Raw genomic sequence first — 20180 nt, 5'->3', positions numbered from 1 at the left:
TTACTGAATGTGGTAGATAAAGGCTTCAATGTTGACAGTGGGGATAGGGAAGTTCTCTCTTTAATCTTTCTCAATCCAGCAAAGCACTTACTCTCCTGCTTAACTTGAACTCCAATGGAACTATTCACAGGCTTGAATTTAAGCACGTGCTTTGCAGCCTTTGCAACCAAACGCCTGAAAACCTATTTCAGCAGCACAAAGAATTTGGGGACAACAAATTGTTGAGAAACAACCAGATGGCACAAGAGGGTGTCTGAATTCCATGCAGCTGACGGGGAGGGACTGTGGGGGATCTTTCAAAAGAGACCTTAAAATGGATGTGATGTCGACTTTTGCATGACCATAGGATATTTTGGAAGAATATGCACTCAGCCTAGTGCCCTCATTAAAAACAAAGAAAACAACTTTCCCCGCCCTGCTTTTGAGCTGATGTTCTGCTAGGCTGCCCTTGTTCATCCCAACGCTGGTGGCATGTTTACTTAGTTCCCAGTCCTCAATAGGTAATCAATAGGCATTTTTACTTTGCGGTCAGAGTTTGTAAAGCGCTTTGCCATCCTGCTGGGTAAAAGGCACTGTTTATATAAATGTAAAATCCGATTGTTACTCTAAAAACTCTGTTCTCCATGCTCTGCTTTTGTTTTTCTCTTTGACTGCTTTCATTTGAGCAGGTGAGATTACTGCTGAAGCTGGGACATTCTCTTGGTTTACAGTGGATTCTTGGTATCTTAGAAGGTACTTGCGTGCTGTCACTTCAGGAGATCTATCTCCCTTAGTTACAGGCAAAGAGCAGCTACTAGCATTCATGGAAGTTGTTAGACTTCCTTGGTAAGAATACTAACTGATCACAGCCTCTGTTCCAAACCACTCCTCTTCACTTGCAATATCACTGGAGAAGAGAAAGGGGTCTGAGTCAGAAGACAAGTGAATGAAAGAATAATAAACTGAGTGCAGGATGAAGGGATCTGGGCTGCCGCTGCTAAGCCAAATTAAATCTTCCTTGAATAACATCTGTTTTCTTAGTAGTAATAATAATATAATATGATATTGAGCTCTTAGAGTCTTTTTCATATTGTCAGTAGATCTCAAAGCACTTTACAAAGGTCAATATTTTACAGATTGGGAAATGGAGGCACAGGGAAGGGAAAGTATCAACCCAGTGTTGCCCAGCAGGCCAGGGGCAGAGCCAGAAACAGAAACCAGGTCTCCTGAATCCTACTCCAGTGTTCTAGCCAATAGGCAATCCTGCCTCCCAATTTAACTGGGTATGGCTCACTTGTTACAAAACCCTAAAACACAAAGTGGAATTTTTTTCCCAGGTGGAGAAATATTTGATTATTAATGGAAAATATTACTTGGAAATTGTTAGTATTTTTGTTATATGGCATATATTTTAAGAGAGAATTTGAACCTATGATTTTGACGAATTGTTGGACTGGATTATTTCTTGATGCCCCCTCGCCCTTTTCCTTGCCAGTGGAACAAAAGGGACTACATTTCAGTTGAAATGCAACATCAGTAACTTTATGCAGTATCAGTCTTACAAATAAAACAGTTTGACAAAGCCACCAAGGTTAACTTCCTTGGTCTTTTAACAAATATTATCTCATCTTTTTACTAGAAATCTATATATTCATGAATGTACTTCTTCAAATTTCCTGTTTCAAAATATTCGTTGCTGTATTTTTGTTTAGTGACTATACCTATTTCAGTCTTGCTAGAAGTGAGAACAATATATTATCATCTTAATTCCTTCACTAGGATTAAAGAAAATGATCCTAAACAGCTACTCTGAAGTTAAAGGAAATGCAACAATTCAGCCATATCTCCAAAGTAATAAATCTTCAGTACAATTGTTCAAGATGAAATGATAAATTATGGTTGTGCTCATGAAGTATAGTGATAGTAATACTAATACTGCAAGGACCTGAAAGAGCTTTATTAACTTGAATGATTTTAAGCCTTACAAACCATCTGTGAGGAAGATAATTAGTCTAAAATGTCAATACATTTATTAAAGGTTAAGCAAAAATTAGCAATGAATTGAATCCAGATTTTTGTGCTTCTGTTAGCTAGGTTGTACTGGTATTCAGCATTGGAATACATTTTATTTACCCTTTTATTTCTTTTAAAGAAACATTCCATTTGCAAAATCCTTTTCATAATTCCTGATTTACTGAAACTATTCTAGTTAGTACTCAGCATAGAAAATTTTTCCTTAATCTAGAAAGCAAAACTGAAAATTATTTTATCTATAGACATCTCAGGTACTTGCCTGAGACATCTTTCTTAGGAAAAGGACATGAACATCACCCAACAACCCTGTCCTCTTAGATCTTCCTTTCTGCTTTTTCACCCAATTTTCAAGCCATAATAAAATCTCAGTGGTACGTAAATTGCTTTATATACTTTGTTTTAACCAACTTTCTGGATAATTTATTTTATATGCCTATTAACTTTTGTATGAAATAGATTTGAGTTCCTTGTTTATGCCTTTGGTAGTGTTTTTTTAATTCACATTATCAGAGAGGTCATAAAGTCAGGCTCTTATATTTATCTAAAAAAATGGTGTTTCATTCCCATGATCAATCCCTTCCCCAAAGTCCTTTCTTTTACAGCCCTTCCTTATGACGTAGACTCTTGACTATTTTGTGCTGCTACATTTGCCAAGCCAGCTAAAATATCTGTTCTGCTTTCAAAGGCCTGTTTGCCCCTGTGATTCACTGGGCTGCAAACCTGCACACATTAAAAAATTACAATAGTGAAAGATTAGTTTAATTTAACTCTTCCAGCAGCTAATTTGGAATCCATGCTCTCTATGTGGGGGAGTGTTAGGTGAGCAGCTAAGTCCGTGGATAACTACTTTAAGGACACTTTTTAAAAAATGACTAAAATATTCATTAAAACCTGCACGGGATTTAAGATGCTTGTGTATTCATTTGTTACAATTAAAATGCTATTCTTCGTCCATTAGAACATTCCCTGTCTAGTAGGATTTCTTTGGCATTCTTAAGAATGTCCACAACACTCCCATAAATGTTACAATGTATTGTACCATTATTTATGTTCTAAAGAGAACCAATTGGAAAGCTGTTATTTTGCCATAAAGGCATAAGACATGAGTACCTGTTTTTATACCTACTCCAGAATTCTAAGTAGCTCATCTGATTAATTGGACATAACTGAGTTTTTGGTATTTCATTCTGAAAACTAAGCCAATTAATTTGGAGCTGCATAGAACATTATACAGTTATTCATCACTCCCTGGGTAACTGACATTCAGTTGCAACCATAATTTAATATACTCCAATGACTGAACGTGAAAACAGGACTTTCTCCTAATACAATAGCCATCACCTCAGCATTAGCACATGATATACCCAGGTATACATATATTATCCCTTCCTATAGAGCAAGGCAGTTTCCCTTCATCCATCCAGTGCAGTTTGGGGCTCATTTTCAAATAAGATTGGGTTAAGTATTAGGCATTTTATAGCCAAACCCATGTAGCTGAATTAAGACTAGATCTATTCTTTTCAGACAGTCTTGGTATTATGGTATCTTCCTTGGGTGATAATCAGACAAGGCCTGATTCTTCAGCAAATTTGTAGAATAGTCCCTTCTGAGTTATTAATTGCTCTGGAGTATCAAATTCAGCAACCTGACCCTTGTCCAAGACTAGAATCCTGTGAATAATAAAAAAAAAAAAAAATGTAAACATTAGGATACACCACCAGTCTCACTAAACTCAAACAATAACTAAGCTACAATTAGAGCATGCATCCATTCCCCCTCTTCTCCCCCTGCTTCTGTCTTGGAAACATTTGCAGGATAGTAGTGGGCTTATGTCGAGAACTACCACCTACGGGATAGTCCCTTGGACAGAATAGGAATGGAGTAAATTTTGTCTTTGGTTTAACTGTCAACCGCTGCATTGTATCTGAGCAGAGGAGAGGAGCTCCAGTGAAGAGACATTCAGCAGTTATGATTTATTGGTCAGTGGACAAAAAAGGTGTGTGTGTGAGGGGGGGCATGAACTGGCCAGATCTCACTTTCCCTCTGAGAAGGCCCATCCTAAGAACACGGAGTGGGATAAACGCTAAAAAAAAAATAGACAGAAACGAGACCTAAGTGGCTCCAAGGAGATGTCGCTATCTAAAAAACTCTGGGGTCTGTCTAGTTCAGAAAGCCTGCCTCTGTCTTCCTTTGTCCTTGTGAAAATAAATGTGAACAAACATGCCAGTGAAAGGTTACCTGTCATAATCTAGGATGGTGTTTATACAGTGAGCTATTGTTAACACAGTCCACTCTTTGAATTGAGTCCTTATGGTTGACTGAATCTGAAGATCAGTTTCCAGATCCACTGCTGCAGTGGCCTCATCCAGCACCATGATTTGGGTTTTCCGAAGGAGTGCCCTGGCCAGACAAACGAGCTGCCTCTGGCCGACACTGAAAGCAAGAAGGTCAGATGGCAAATAAAGATGAACTAATAGGCTGTCACTTTTCCTCGGGTTTAAAATGAGTCAGAAAACAACACAGCAGCCTGACTGCTTCCTTTCCCCAGTGAGGGTGGGGCTTGAGACTGTTGAGATGAGTTCACCGGGTCTGCTTCTGGGGAGAAGATTGAGGGGCCACATATGGAATGCCTGGTGCTGGTAGCAATACAGATAGTAGCATGAAGCGAGCCAAAGAAATGAGGGGATTATTTGTATTGCAGTAGCACCCAGGAGCCCTAGTCATGGATCAGGACCCCATGGTGCTAGGTGCTGTACAAACAGAGAACAAAAAGACCGCCCTACCCCCAGAAGAGTTATGATTTAAGTAATTCCATAGTGCTAAGGATTATACTGCTACAGCAAATTTGCCCTGGGGTGACTATTGCTTTCTGTTTTACTACATTAGATTTATTTCTGTTTAAATTTATTAACCTCATTTAGGAATTTTTACTAACTGTGCATCCTCCAACTCTGCCACAAGTGGCACTGCCTTTCTCTTTCTGCATTTGTGGTACCTCAGGTTTTCCCCTCGCTCACAGCACTCATGGTTCAATTGTCCAGGCAGATCCAATACAAAGTTCTTGAGCTGAATCAGTTCCAAAGCTGTCCAGATGGCTTCATCCGAGTACTTGTGTAAAGGATCTAAGTTCATTCGCAGAGAACCAGCAAACAAAATTGGATCCTGAGCAGAGAGAGCACAAAAAAAAATCTGAAATGATAGTGACAAAATAACATAGCTCCTTAAATTCCTTCCACTGCAGAAAACACGGTGAAAGGCTGTGACTGGTGTTTATGTGGAAGATCAGACAACATGATTACTTTTATCTTTTAAAAGCCATGAATTTACCTCTCACAGGGATCTCCTACGACCTTCCTGTGTAGCATGGACATTAATGGAAATACCCTGCAGAATTGATAAATACTTTTAGAAAGTAACTTCATACCTGGGGGATAATTGTTATTTTGGTTCTAAGGTCATGGAGGCCTATTTGGGCAATATTCACTCCATCAATTAAGATCTCGCCTTCTGCTGCTTCCACTAATCTCAAAAGACCCATAGCAAGAGTTGATTTCCCAGCTCCTGTTCTTCCAGCTATGCCAATCTAAAAAATACAATGAAGGTTTAGTATGTATGTTTTACACATGGATTTTGGCTCATAGCTATAGTTAAATTTTAGGACCATGGAATTGTCAGGTAACAATAAATCACTGGTTCGTTTTAACTGGTATTCAGGCTTTGACCATATCTGATGTTAGCTCTTTCAGAGACAAATACCCCATTAAGCAGCTATCCCTGCAGTTCCATGCCCTGGATACAATGGTGGTGCTGTGTTCTTTCTGACTCCCCCATTGATAAGCATTGATCTGACACACCCTGGACTGATACTCCTTGTAATTTTCCTTCGCATTTTAAAATGAGTTCTCTTCGAGTGATTGCTCATATGCATTCCAATATAGGTGAGTGCACACCCTGTGCACGAGCCTCCGGAAGCTTTTCTGCCCCTAGCAACCCCCTGTGGGTCGGCTCCTGCGCCCCCTGGAGTGCCACGCTCATGTCATGGTATATAGGGCACTGCTGACCCCACGGCCCCCAGTTCCTTCTTTCCGCCCGTGACGGTCATTGGAACGCCTGCCCCTTGCTTAATCGCAAGTAGCAATTTCCACTTAGTTAGTAGTTTAGAAAGTTCAGAGTTTTTATAGTAGTTTTATAGTTTAAAAAAAAAAAAAGAAAGTTAGTTGTTTTATAGTTTAAAATAGTTAGCCCTTAGGGGCTTGACGGAGCCATGCCGGGCTCCACGGGGTTCAAAGCCTGCGCCGCTTGCTCGAAGGCTTTCCTGGTCAGCGACCCGCACAACCGCTGCCTCCGATGCCTGGGGGAGCTGCATCGGAAGGACAAATGTAGAATTTGCAAGTCCTTTAAACCCTGGACTCAAAAGGAGCGCGATGCTCGCCTCAGGACTATCTTAATGGAGTTGGCACTTCGTCCTGACTCCGAGCCCTCCAGGTCGCCGACGGCACCGACACAGAAGGTACCGAAGAAAAAAACGGCCAGAGGCCGTGTCCATGGACTCCCCGCTGCGACCGGTACAGCAGGGGGTGCCACAGGAGATGCCCCAGCCACGTGCCGTCGAAACAGCTCCAGCACCGGCATCTCTGCGCAGGGAGCCTCCCCCGACCCCGGGGGGTGGGGGAGCGCCCCTGCAGGGGCCGTCGATGCCGGAGGCGTTTGCAGCGGCACGCACCCTGATGGGCATGCCTACGCCTCCGTCCCCCCCCCTCGGCCAAGGGCGTCAGGGATGGCGTCTCGGGGTAGACCCGTGCTGGGTTACCCCGGTGGGCAGAGGAGACAAGGATCAATATCTCCCCCCAGACGGTCGAGGAAGGGGGAAAAGGAGACTCCCCCTCCTCGCGCCGACCACAGGTCATTGAGCACCTCGACACCGCAGCACCGAGAGCGGTCCAGAGGTTCTGGGAGCAGCCGCTCCAGCTCAGCATCTCGAGGCGACTGCTGCTCTCCTCGGGTCTCTTTGAAAGCCAGCCAATATCTTTCATCTGATTAGAAAGTAGAGGCACTACTCCTTTGCTTAATAGTGGAGGAAACAAGTGGATCTGTGACTGCCAGATTTAAATGCTTTTCACTGCAGCCTCATAGAAAAGCTGTTGAGGGCTGGTATGAATAGGTGTCACATTCGGCTGCAGGTTGATGTGGTACTCATAATCAGCCATGTGGACTCCAGCATAAATTCAATACACAGCCATTAGGACCAGGACATATGACTTGAAGGGATCGAACCATTTCTCTAAGCCTTTGGCCTCACGTTGTCAAAATATTCATCTAACATTCTTAGAGTTGGGTAACAGCCCATAGGGAACTTTTAAGTTTTATTTGACGGAAAACATTAAAAGCCTTAGATGGAGAAAAACCAGAATAGCTGCCAAATATAAAGGGGGTTTGATGTTACTTTAGATTAAAATAAACAAATTCCTTTGAAGCTGCTCTGCCAACTTCCTATAAAATAACAGGAGCAGCCTCACTTGTCTTCCTAACACACAATATCAGAACTGAAAACAAAGCCGTATATTAATAAGGGGTTCCTCAGTGCACCATAAGACTATGAAAGCCAAACATACTGTTTTTACCTCACATAGCTTTTGTTGTCTTCAAACCATAAACCCTTTGAGGCAGGGATTGTAGTCAGTTTAGCAGCAGCTGCTTTTTGTAAAACACTGTTCACACTTGCAGCTCCAAAGAAATAAATGGCCTTGCTTACCTTCTCTTGCCCATTTATTTTTATATTGATGTTCTTCAGTGCTAACTCTAAATTTGGCCTGTACCGTAAACCATAGTTTCGAAATTCAATTGCTCCTTCAGTTGGCCAACCTTGACTTGGAAAATTACTGCCCAGAGTCCAGGGAGCCTGTGTAAAAGAGAAACAAACAGCATCTCATTAAGCTGTTTTAAGTAATATGGCTATAATCAAAATGGAAAACTTCTCAAAGCACGTGTGCAAAAATTATTTCTGAATCTCTTTTTAAAAGCTTCTTTAGAGTCAGCATGCATTCTTCATAAAGGAATTGTTGAACTTCAACCTGGTTGCTTTATACAAAGATCCAAATTACTTTATTAACTGAAGTTTGAGGATAAGTATTTGTATGCACGTTAGATTTAATTACATTATCAGGAATCCATACCGACTGTTCTAATTACATCCAGATTAATAGATCCTCACAAATGTCCCTTGATGAAAATCAGCTTTGCCACAATCTCAGTTCAATCTATATTGATCTAATTAACATGAAGAAATATAGTACCTGTTAATTTTTAGTGTTTATATAGCATAAAAGAGACAAAAATGATTAAGTTGAGATTCTCAATCATTAAAAGGCCAACAACTGTCAACAGTTATAACATCAAATTATTGCTCATTCTAAGTATGGAGAAAACCTGACAGTGCCTTCCATGGGTGTGGTAACTCTTAACAAATTATACTTTTTAAAATGACAACTAGTTTCACTGCCTTAAGGAAATAAACTGAGCGGAGGTTATGAAGAACACAGTTAAAACAATTTTTTAAAGTTACATAACTGGATCTTTGGGAAGAAAAATGGGAAGGTGTTTATCCATTTAGAATAGAAAAATTGCTTATCTGCTTTGTGACGAAGTCCAATTCAAATAGTGAGAACAATGGTTGGCTAGTTACCTCTTTTGGAGTTTTTGAATACTCTCTCATTCTCTCCACAGAAACAATATTGTTTTCTATTTCTGTCCAGGAGCGCACCATCCAGTTCAAAATGCCAGTTATCTAGCAGAAGGAAAGAGAAGGGGCTAGAAATGAAATACAGACTTTGACCCTGTTCTTACAAAGTACCTAGCATTTGGTACTTTGTAGGATCAGGCCCAGTAGTTGCACAGGGAGCTTCCCTCACTAAGCTATTAAGAGTGTGTCTGCAAATCCTTTTGCAAGACAAAATAAAATAAATCCTGATGACACCAGGCCTTCCTGGGAAAAGGAACTTGAAAATTTGCCAGGCCAAAGCGGAGAAGCCTTGCCAGCTCACTCTCAGTGCCTATTTACCAAGAAGTAGATGTTACTGCCTGTTGTATGTTAAACTTCTAGTTCTTAAAAGTAACTTGAACGGTTTTCATCTCAATCTGCGTCTAGTCACATGAGCATGGAAAATCGACACTGAAGAAAACCATTTGGCTGGTAAACCACAGTGACCATTTAAGCCTAAATTCAAACACAGTAGGAACAAGACGTATGTTGCATGTATTTGAGACGCGTTCTCTGTAAAGATGCCACACACGTAAGGTCCTATATAATACAAATAATAGTGACAGGGCTACTGAGGTTTAAAAAAAAATTGCGGGGGAGGGGAGGAGGTTATAAAAACTAGCTTTAAAAAGTCTAGAAACCAATAGAAATATTTCAAAGCTTTTTTAAAAATGTCAATGGAAGCATCCTGTTTAAAAAGATATATATGTATATATTCCCTTCCAGTATTTGCAACTCAAATGTTGCACAATTGTGTGATACTTGAGAGTCTAATATTGCCTAGGAAATCTTAACAAATGGGATGCTGGCTAATTTATTATCATCCAAGGTGAGAAATGTCAAACGAACAGTGGAAAGGAAACTAGGGTCTTTAAAATTCTTCCAGTTTTAATACTCTAGAGTCTGATGCTAGCAATCCTAGGGCTCCCCAGCTGAGTAAGGGCTGCAGGATTGCACTCTTATAGAGCTATTTGTGATATAGGTAAGGATTTTTTAAAATGATTTGTAATCTGACAGTCCCGTCTGAGATGATAAAATCATGCAATGCTGCTTTGAATTACCTGAAGAGCATATGAAATGGAAAAGCCAACAATCCCTGGACTAAGATGTGTTTTGCTAATCACAGCGAATAGGGCTGCAAAGAACATGATACCATTACCTAGAAACTCTAGGTTTGTAGCAAGCCACCTGCAAGCAAAGAAGAGAGGAGTTAGCCCACCTCCATTCTCTCTTTATGGTCTCATTTTCTCTCAATTTCACATACTTCCTGTAATTGATTTTTTAAAAATGTTTTTGGAGCCTTCTCGGTAAAGGGTATTAAATAAAGTTGTTATAATCATGGTGTTGGCTTCTTACATAATTGTTAGCAAGCATCTGGAACTGACAGCAGTGCTGTGCTGTAAACGGCCCCTGCTCTGTGCCATGGCCCTTTGGCTGTAGCTTGAGTCTATCATTTCCACCAGGTGAGTAGCTTTGGTTCAGAACCTGGAAATGTTGCTGTGAGCCTGGCACCAGCAATAAGTGGCTCTTTCTTTGGCATTAGTTCTAATGTAAGCAGGGTCTGGAGGAGTTCTCCCCTGACATCTAGTCATGCACGGCAGGGGGAAAGACTTCAGGAGCAGACTGTGTTTGCAGAGCGGTGCCTACTCTGCCTAGGTACGCAGCATGATGGAGCTGCTTTGCCAAAATGATCAATTTTGGTTGGTTTGGATTACAAATCACTAGTATTCGAATGCAGGGATAATGAAATGGTATCCTTCTTGTATGAGTAAAGGGCAGCAGAGCTGTGCTTAGCATGCCCTGATTGAAGGGGTCACCGTAAGTTGAACCTCTCTTGCTAAGCAGGGCATAAAGATGCCAAATGCCAGTGGTGAGTGGATGGGGACAAGTGTTCCTAACTGGTGGAGTGGCCACTGCCTAAAGAGCTCTAGACACCTTTTGACCTTCCCCTTCTCCAGCAGTTAATGACAGAGCTGCTTAGACCCGGTAAAGAGTCCTTGTTTCCAGTTGGTGATTGCTAAAGCTGTCCTCGCTGGACTTGGTGTGGTAACAGTGAGTCTGGCAACACAGAAACTGCCCTGGCAGTGAGGTTCCTGCTACCTGCTGAAATCACGGAAAGCTGGGTGAAGTGATGGAACCTCAAATGTGATGTTGCAAAAGCACCAGCAGCATGGAAATGGAGGACAGTGAGAGTGGTGGCAGAGGGAAGCCAGTGGTGAACCCTACCCGCTCATGAATGCACCTGAACTCTGGATCTTCGCTAACCAAGGACCACTAACAGTAAGTGGGGTGCTGTGGAGGTAAAGGGGAGTGGTGTGTTAAGGGATATTCGGTTTTTTTGGACTTTCACACCACAAGGTGAGAAACTGAGGCAAAGGATGCTGCCCAACACACTGTGGGGTGGGTGATTGCTTATGGTAGCATGCTTTTCTATTATGTTTGTGTCGTTTTCCCAAACTGGGTCCTCGTCTCCCTTTTACTCAGTTTTATTTTGTTGCACACCGACTCGGTGCTTGCAAGAGGGGAAGTATTGCCACTTAGAGGTGTCCAGAAGTGGTGCTTAGTTTTTCCAGATTGCTGACTGGGGGGTTCAAGCCAGTTCTATTTTTCTATTGTTAAGAGAAACCCTTAGATATTGAACCTGGCCCTTGTTGCTGCTGACTCCACCTGGCAGAAGGGTTGCACTAATCTATAGCTTCATGTGAATAAGATGATTGTATCCCCTATATTTGCAGCTTCATACCTGTCAGCAATGATCCCAGGGAAGCATGTTCTCTGGTTCTCATCCACTCTGGAATTGTTCTGTAAAATAAACCTCCGTTGCTCCTTGTAAGCACGAATCACACTGCTCCCTTGGAACGTCTCTGAAATGTGGGAATAGATGGGCGAACGACTAGCAGCTTCCAGGCGTCTCAGCTGGCAAGAAGTGACAACGTAGAAGTTCTGATACAGAGAGAAATGGAAAGGGTATGTGATTAACAGTATGTGTCCCAGACTGATCATGTTCAGAAAATTTGAAATGATGCAAAAAATACAGCAGTGCACATTAACCTGATGTTATAAAGCCTAATGTGTGGGCAGCATGTGCTCTTATGCTTATTGGGTGAGATAATGTGCCTTTAGGAGGCATGGTGTAGAATTTGTAGCCTGGGTGAAGGGAGTATAAGGAGAACTTTGAGCCCTTGGGGTTCTAAGTTCTGGCAACCTCTCTAGGTAACCCTATGAGCTGCAGCATTGACTGGAATCTCCATGGTGCTGCTTGCTGCAACCCCATCCCTGGCATGCCCCCCATGTCAGGATTTGTGAAAGGGGCCTCGGAGGGCAGCTGTGGAATTGTGCTCTGTGGTGCCTGCATTGGGGGAATCTCGTGGCCAGAAACAGGGCTTTTAGGACCGCTGTAAGCCAAGTGGTGTAAAGCAGGAGAAGGAGTAAGGACCTCACCCATCATTTCTGTACTTCCCCCATTTTAAAATCTCTCTCCTGACCTCTTACACTTTGCCTCTAGTTCAATATTGTAGATTAGCAACCTACAGTTTAGGAGAACCATTCACCCAATACGACAACCTAGGCCCAAAAACAGGGTGTTTTGCTGCAGAAGTGAGAACAGAAGGAATGAGTGCGCCAGGTCAAGCAGAGTTCTCCAAGAAAAATAGAATCTGATGAAGTGGTGCATGATGCTGTGACAGGCCAGATTATTTCCCGCCCCATTTCGTTATGTCCAGTGTACCTGTTACACCGATAGCAGGATTTCATGGCGTGAATGGAATTGTAGAGTTGTACTGATTGCTTCACTCCCACCCTTTGATGCTCAGAGGAGATTTAATGAAGAATCACTTGTTGTTTACCTGCCTTATTCATTAAAGTAGCAAACCAGACTGATCTTTCTTTTCTGTAGAAAGTAAGTTTTCAAGACCTTTGATCTTGCCCCCGACTGCCCTCCTCTGCACCCAATCTCACCCTGGCAAAGTTGTTTGACATTTCAAAGAACCAGGCTGGGAGAATAAATGGATGCATTGATAAGCACCTGCTAAAAAATAGCACAGGAAGACTGAAGAAGAGGAAAAACAATTTGGGCCTTAGTCTGATTTTCTTTACGCTGATATCAATCAGGAGTATAGATCAATAGAAGTTCCACCTAAAAGCACCATGATATCACAGGCCGCCTAGGGAGGCTTTGGAGGCAGCTACTGAGATCTTGGATTCTGTGGGAAGGTTCTTCTTAAGATTAGTCGCTGGTTGTTTTGGTTCAGGCATGAAATCAGAGGTGAAAAAACAATGACAATATCTCAGACCCTCAGAAAGGTTTGGTTCAGGTTAGACTAAACAATGGGAATAGGTTCCTGTAGGAAAGGGTGTGAGTGGTTCTTATGAGCCATGTATCTCAAAATCCTACCTGGAACACGGCATACAGCATCGTCAGTGGCACGATCACCACCACCGCTATTGGTGTGGCCACTATCACAACAATGTAGATCTCCAGTAAACTGAAGAAGAATCCCAGGAAGGACTTCAGTTTATCTGGGATAATGGAATCAATGGCATCGGTTTCTTTGGAGAATCGGTTCAGCAAGTTTCCGATGGGTGTCTGCTCAAAGAATATCATTGGGGATCTGGCAACATTCACCAGTAACTGCTGAAAGAGCTTGTGTGATGCTATCACTCCTGTTAGTAGGATGGCTGCTGTCGATCCGAATTTACCAATGGCTGCAATGTAACAGAAGGGAAGTCACACAACCTAGATTGATTTCTCAGCTGAAAATAAGTTAAGGGGAGTTTTTCTTGAAAGTGAATTTGGTGCTGGCAAAAGATGCTGGTCTATTATTATTGCTATTTATTATTTATATTGAGGGGCTGTCTAGGAGTCCCAGTCCTGAACCAGGAGCCCATAGTGCTAGGCACTGTGCAAACACAGAACAAAAAGACAATCTCTGCACCAAGGGGTTTCCGGTCTCAGTAAACTCCAGATCCTGAGAGCTAGTATCTGTGGAATAGCCATAGAATGGGCATCAGTATATCTAAATGTGATTGAACAGTTAGTTCTGTCTCCTACCAAACAGTCCTGAAGATAGAAGCCCTACATTCTCCAGTGAATGGTGCACATAACTGGGATTACTTTGAATTAAATTAATTTTCCTCAGTGGGGTAGACTCCCATGTGCCCAGTTACAGAGTCGCTGCAGGAGTAGCAGTAACTGTGTTATAGTTAAGATTGCCTAACAGTTTCCATTCTAACTTCTTGTTTTAACTGGTTCAAAACTTTCACCATTTGGGCTTCCATTTTTCAGATTTAGTCTCTGCCCTAAACTGATTTTTTTTTTCTAGAAAAGTTTGAGCAAAACCTTTTAGCTGTTTTTGATTAGAAGAAAAGTTAAACAATGTACATATTTCAAATGCAAATTTTTGCAGCCTTTTTTTTTACCAGCTTCTTAGATCCAAAAAGCCTAGGGCAGTAAAAATATGAAATCTGGCCTTGATTGAGAAGTGAGATTTTAACTTGATTTTAACTACGATCTGAGAGAATAGAGGATGGGATGGAGGTAAGAGGAAGAGAGGGGAGGTAATGAGGGAGTAATGAAAGAAATAGGGAGAGATGGAGAAGTGAAACTGAGATCATAATCTCCCCCAGTTTGTGAATTTTTCATGGGGAGCAGATCATACAGTTCTAACAGAGAGGCACAGTGGCTAAAGGTGGGAGAACCACCCATCGTGCTCAGTTGTAATGCACACTAAAGAGAAGAACCCCAAGCACACACAAGCAAGCCAGAGTTTTGTGCAGTGACAGTGAGAATATTGTTCAGATACCTTAGCCCAAAAAACCCCCTCCAAAAAAAACCCCTGTATAACTTAAAATCTTCATTGTGCAAATGTGCGTAAGAATTTTTTTTTTTTTTTTTTTTTTTAAGGTTCATTGCCAGGAGTCCAGCAGCCTAACCCTCAGACATGCCAAAGTTTGTATGATGGGAACATTTCCTGGGAATGAGAAAGAGGGAAGCAATTGACATGCAGAAGAATTAGGTGACCGGTTCAAACAAACCTTGAAGGACTCCAAGAACAGTGAAGACTCCAACTCGCAGCTCTGTGTGCTGCTGTGTTCTGTTATTAACAGGGTCATCTGCCCACAGGCTGAGCCAGTAACCACGACAAAATGAGGCAGCTTGCTGACATATGAACAAGAACACAATGTACAAACAGATCAGAGGCCCTATGCCCCTTAGGTAGTCCAGATAAATGGAAATACTGACCTGGAGTGAAGTAAAGAGAAAGCGGGAGTGGGGGAGGAAAGGGTCAGGTTTGTTAATCTGTTTGTTCCTAAGCGAAAGAATGCTGGACTGTGTATATTCTCTGTTATGCATCATCTTGCATGACAGCCTCATTAATTTTTTTGTCCTTTCAATATGGGATGAATAATTTGAAGCCATGTTGAGACTGCTAATAATGTACAAATGCTTACTAGCTTGAAATTGTCATTATTTTCAGTAATGAATGTTACATTCCCTTTGAGCCATATAATGATCTATTTTATTCCCATTGGAGACCGATTACTTGACAAGACCCATTGACTACTCCTGTGAGTAACTGCTCAGTAGTGGGAGTGCGGGAGTCGCAATCTGACCCTTAAGGTGAAAGCAAAATCTTCTCAATGTGCTTCTCTTGCACAAGAATAGTCTCCTTAAACACAACTCCATCCCCCTCTGGGACGTAGACCTCCCATTTGCCTCTGTTCTCTGTAACTGGGTTTACAACTTTGACCCTGACCATTTCTTTCCCTCCCACATCACCTAAATCTGCAAATGTACTTTTTATCATCACCCCAACATGGCCCATATACACCTTGCTCTGAACTCCACTTCTGCTGAAATCCTCATCCATGCCTGCATCCTCTCACCTGGGTTAACGCACGTCTCCTTCTCTTGACTTCCACAAGACCCATCTCTGCCTTCAGCCACAGCCATAGCAGAGTAACAACATCACTTCTATCCATGCATTTCAGGACATGGTTCAACTGCCCTCCATGAACCTTATCTGACCTTGCAAGTCTTCTGTCACTTGCCTCCCCTCTGTCCCTTCACGGCACTTCACCCCAGGTGACTCAAGAGATTGTCCCTCTGCAACTCTAGCCACTTGAAACAGCCTTGTATCTCCCACCTGTCTGAGAACTCAGAATGGAAAGACTTTCTTCCTCATCTCTACAATTTCCTCTCCCTCTATTGCTGTTTTATTCTAATTTTCTAACTATACTTTAGCTCTATAAAGCATTTGGGGCACAGTTTGTACGAAAGATTCTACACAAAATAAGGTTGAATAGGAACAGACCTTCCACTTGTGCGAACTGGCATGGCTCTGACTTGCATGGAGTTATGCTGATTTATACCAGCTCAGAATTTTAATGTAAGTTCCTGTTGCAGCAATAGGTTTATTGTACATTTCATTACTCTAACGAAGAGGTGCTGCAGTTACCCTGCTGGTTTGAGCTTTCTCCCCTTCGGTTAATCTGCCTGCATCTTTTGGGGCTGAAGCAGCTCTACAGTCTTGATTTATGGCTTTGGCTCCATCTCTCATAACAGCAGATCTGACTGATCTGTCACTTTATAAAAGGAAAACAAAACACTGTTAACTTTTATCCAAGACAATGAGGTTTTTAAGCCTTACTTGGAGGGCTGTGGTTCACTGAAGGACCCAGAGACTTCTTTGCATTAAGGGCACACCTCCAGCAATGTGATTCTGGATCAGGCTGGTGATGAACAAAAGTTCTTAGCATCCAACAACTGTGGCTTGGATGAAATGTTTGGTCTCCGTCCATTTCCCAGTGGACAGGTGTTCACATTCCCCAAACTGGCAACTGTCATGGAGTCTCAGGAGAGAGACCAAGGATGAAGTGGGTACAGAGCCTGAAATACCACCACAGGGCGGTGGCAGATTGGCAGCCAGAGAAGCTTGCAGTGCTGCTGCTGGTGCTTTTCCTGTTCTGAGGATAATCCACAGGACTCCAGTGTCAATCTAGCACCATCCACTATCAATGAAGGTTCACTTCATCTGTCAACTATGTGATGCCCACATGACCTTGATTCATCAAATATTTAAGCAAACTTTACTAACTACTAATTTGTTAATGGAGTCTGAACCTGCCCCCTGTGGGAGCTATCTGTCAGTCACTTTGATTGACAATCCATTATGGCTTCAGTCAAAAATGTCTACGCCTTGTTTGCTTTGCCATCTCTTACCCATTTCCTCTCTCTCCTGGCAGGATTACTTACCTCCCCCTGACAGCTACTGGTTGATCTGTGGTTTTAATACAAGAAGAGTGGCTCTATTAACATCATGGTATTGAAGTGCCTAGCATCTGAACTCTGGGGAGGAAACTTAGTTCCTTGGGAAGTATAGAAAAATATTATTAACCGTGCTCATAGGTGGTGGTACCTATTCACAGCCATGCATCATTCTGTCCATGCACATATCCTATTTATTTACAGCATGGTCCAAACTCAGTGGGAGTCTTTCTATTGACTTGAATAGGTTTGGAGCAGCCTCTCCCTTTGGTGCCAGAGGCAGGTCTTGACTCACCTGCAGAGCTTTCCTTGAGACACAGTGTTTCTGGAAGCGATGATGTCATTGGTGCTTCCTGCAGCTGTGAAATAAATATTCTTTTAAGACCTTACATCCTCCTTTGTTCTGTTTAGCCTCTGAGAGGCTAATAGCATAGAACAAGGGATTGTTGCGCAAACAAAAAAACCCACCTCTCTATAAAGGTACACATTTGTGAGTCACACCTCAGCAAAGCTGCAGTGATGGCACAGGCATTGAATAATGTGTGTTCATAGCATTGAACCTAATAAGATGCTAATAACATGGTAGCATTCATGAATCTTGCATAAATAGCCCCATTTATTGAGTGCTAAGTCAGTTAACTTGTCAGCAAAGCCAGATTTTTCCATGACAAATGATCTGCTGTGATGCATCACAGTATGAGATCTCATGGGAAAATGCTGATATTTCATGAACAGAACAAGGCTAGTGTTACTGACCTGCTCTTTCATTTGCTCTTCCCCTGTGTGAACCGTAGTGGATCTCCACTGAGACAACATGCATTAATCAGAAAACTCATAAATCATAAAACTGAAAGGAGTGACTCACTTAGTGTACTTTGTAAATCATAGCCCTCTTTCTCTTCTGCATTGTTATATGAATGGAGAAAGTCTGCAAAAGCCCCATTTCTCTGTAGAAGTTCTTGGTAGGAACCAGTTTCAGAGATCTCTCCATCCACCATCAGAACAATATTGTCCACTTGGGGCAAAATGTTGGTTGCGTGAGTCACCAGAACACGAGTCTACTTGAAATAAATATCAGTTATAATTACTCCAGCCTTCTGCCACCCTGTGCAGACTCTTCTGTTAACCTTCTGTCTACTGAAGGGATTGCACAAGTGAGTGCACCTGGCCAGTGTGGGTTAGCAGTGCTATTGATCTAGTCAGTTTCACCAGTGATGTTATCACCAAATCTGACCCTCTCAACTAGGATGGATTCTTTGGATTCTATGTCAGATTTATTGTGATTGATTTGAATGTCTTATAGCCAAATTCATCCTTTTTGCAACTCTGTTAACTACCACCTAATATGAAGTTGCTCTTTGATTTGAAATTCCAAGGACATTTCCACAAATTATATGTGGGAAGAAAGTCAGTAAAGGTTTTTCAAAGTAAGAGTTGAGCATATCTCCATATTTCTAATATGCAATCAAACTCTTTGTGAGTGCTGGCTAAGTCTGAAGTCAGTTCTGTGGGTCAGTCTTTCTGAATTTCAATTCCCTAATTACATTTCAACAGGCTCACAGACAATCTAAATGTGAATACAAATTTGACATCTGTAAGCACCAATTACTTGTTTTTAACGTAGCTTTTCACTGAACTCTTACCCGTACATCTTACACTAATTGGACTTAAGTTAGCACTTCCCGAATCCATTCTATGCATTAACATTGGCCTTTGATCTTTCGTCAGAATGTGCAGCTCCATATTTGTCCAATTAAAAAAGAAGTCAGAGTGCCAACTAACAAAGCAGAGGCACTAAAAACTTACGTATGAACAAAACAAAGCCCATCCCACAGCATGATCACCAATATTATATATTGTGAAACTACTATACAGCTGACCAATTCTCCATTCTACTGCATGGACGAAGTGATGCTCAGACTGTGTTTCTGACAAAAACAAGGATCACAAAGAGCATCCTTCGGAAAGAAGAAAGTGAAGAGAAACACTCAAGATAGGTATTAGAACAAAGCTTTCAATGCCACGAGCAATCTGGCTGTGGGAGTGGTCAAGGTGCCATGGCTGGAGATATTCAACAAGAGCTTTGATCAGACATTAGAGGGTCTGATATAGTGATTATTCCTACCAAATGCAGGCACTGAGGGAGGCTGGATAACCAAAACCATTTTTGTCCTTTATTATTTATGCATTTATGATGATGGGAGATATTAATGTTTACATACCCTGTCTTTCAGCAAGCCATTGGGTCCAATGATGTGTTCAAAAATATGCTGTCCAACCTGGGCATCCACGGCTGAAAGGGGGTCATCCAGCAGGTAAACATCTGCCTTCTTATACACCGCACGAGCTAGACTCACTCTTTGTTTCTGCCCTCCGGATATGTTTATCCCCTATACAAACACAATGATGTACTTTGTATACTTTAGTATGTGCTTTGACCCTTTTCACTATCTTACACTGAGACTTAACTAGTTTAATAGCACTTTATACATTTGGTTTATAAAATTTCATGTAGTGTCATACCCTCTTCATCCCAGAAGTGCTCTGATTACTAAAGGCAGAATCAGTCAGCTGTGTGTGATCAATATCTGCAGCCATAGGGGAGGGGACCCCATAATGGTTTGGAATTATTGATTTTTTGGCCTACATTTTCAACTATTTCTCCCAGTTTGGGGTTGCCTCAATTTTCAGGTGACCAGTCTGACACTTTTAAATTAGGGCTTGATTTTTCAGAAAGTGCAGAGCACCGGCCCTCTCCGTTTAAGGTGTTTCACCCACAATCCCTAATCACTCATGGAAACCTTGGCTGGAGATAATGACTGGTCAAAAACCTTTTCTCCTATTTCACTTTTACTTCCTGCAGGGAAGCTCTCCAGGTCTGGTTGCAGTGCACAAGCATCAATCACTCTGTTATACCATCTTTCATCCATCTCTTCTCCAAAGATGATATTCTCTTCCACAGAAGCATTTTGTATCCAGTCTTGCTGGGGGACGTAAGCTACTTTGGCCTATAAAATGGAAATGGGTGAAATCTCTAATGTATTTGTCTCTTTTTCATGAGCCTGTCTCAGAGGCCAAAAAATGTATTCTATAGAGCAGAAATCTGGTCTTTTAAGGCCCTAGATTTACCTTACTGCAGTTGTG

General features: G+C 41.9%; 1 protein-coding gene across 1 annotated transcript in view; it reads right to left on the bottom strand.

Moving 5' to 3' along the window:
• Positions 1-1515: 1515 nt before the first annotated feature.
• The window catches only part of ABCC6 (ATP binding cassette subfamily C member 6), a 38000-nt gene continuing 19335 nt past the window's right edge, over positions 1516-20180 (bottom strand). Inside the window, exons 17-31 of the mRNA XM_067551461.1 lie at positions 19868-20044; positions 19259-19426; positions 17902-18094; positions 17332-17395; positions 16228-16354; positions 14804-15011; positions 13164-13474; positions 11514-11713; positions 9832-9958; positions 8696-8797; positions 7766-7912; positions 5438-5596; positions 5009-5175; positions 4252-4446; positions 1516-3683 (exon numbers count right to left, since the gene is read on the bottom strand). Coding sequence (XP_067407562.1) covers positions 3575-3683; positions 4252-4446; positions 5009-5175; positions 5438-5596; positions 7766-7912; positions 8696-8797; positions 9832-9958; positions 11514-11713; positions 13164-13474; positions 14804-15011; positions 16228-16354; positions 17332-17395; positions 17902-18094; positions 19259-19426; positions 19868-20044 — 2454 coding nt within the window. The 3' untranslated portion in view covers positions 1516-3574. The remainder of the gene's footprint in view (positions 3684-4251; positions 4447-5008; positions 5176-5437; positions 5597-7765; positions 7913-8695; positions 8798-9831; positions 9959-11513; positions 11714-13163; positions 13475-14803; positions 15012-16227; positions 16355-17331; positions 17396-17901; positions 18095-19258; positions 19427-19867; positions 20045-20180) is intronic.

The sequence above is a fragment of the Emydura macquarii genome, unplaced genomic scaffold, assembly GCF_026122565.2.
Source record: "Emydura macquarii macquarii isolate MOO-44397 ecotype Brisbane River unplaced genomic scaffold, CSIRO-AGI_Emac_v2 contig_1348, whole genome shotgun sequence".
NCBI classification, from domain to species: domain Eukaryota; kingdom Metazoa; phylum Chordata; order Testudines; family Chelidae; genus Emydura; species Emydura macquarii.
This window is presented reverse-complemented; position numbering and strand designations above follow the sequence as displayed.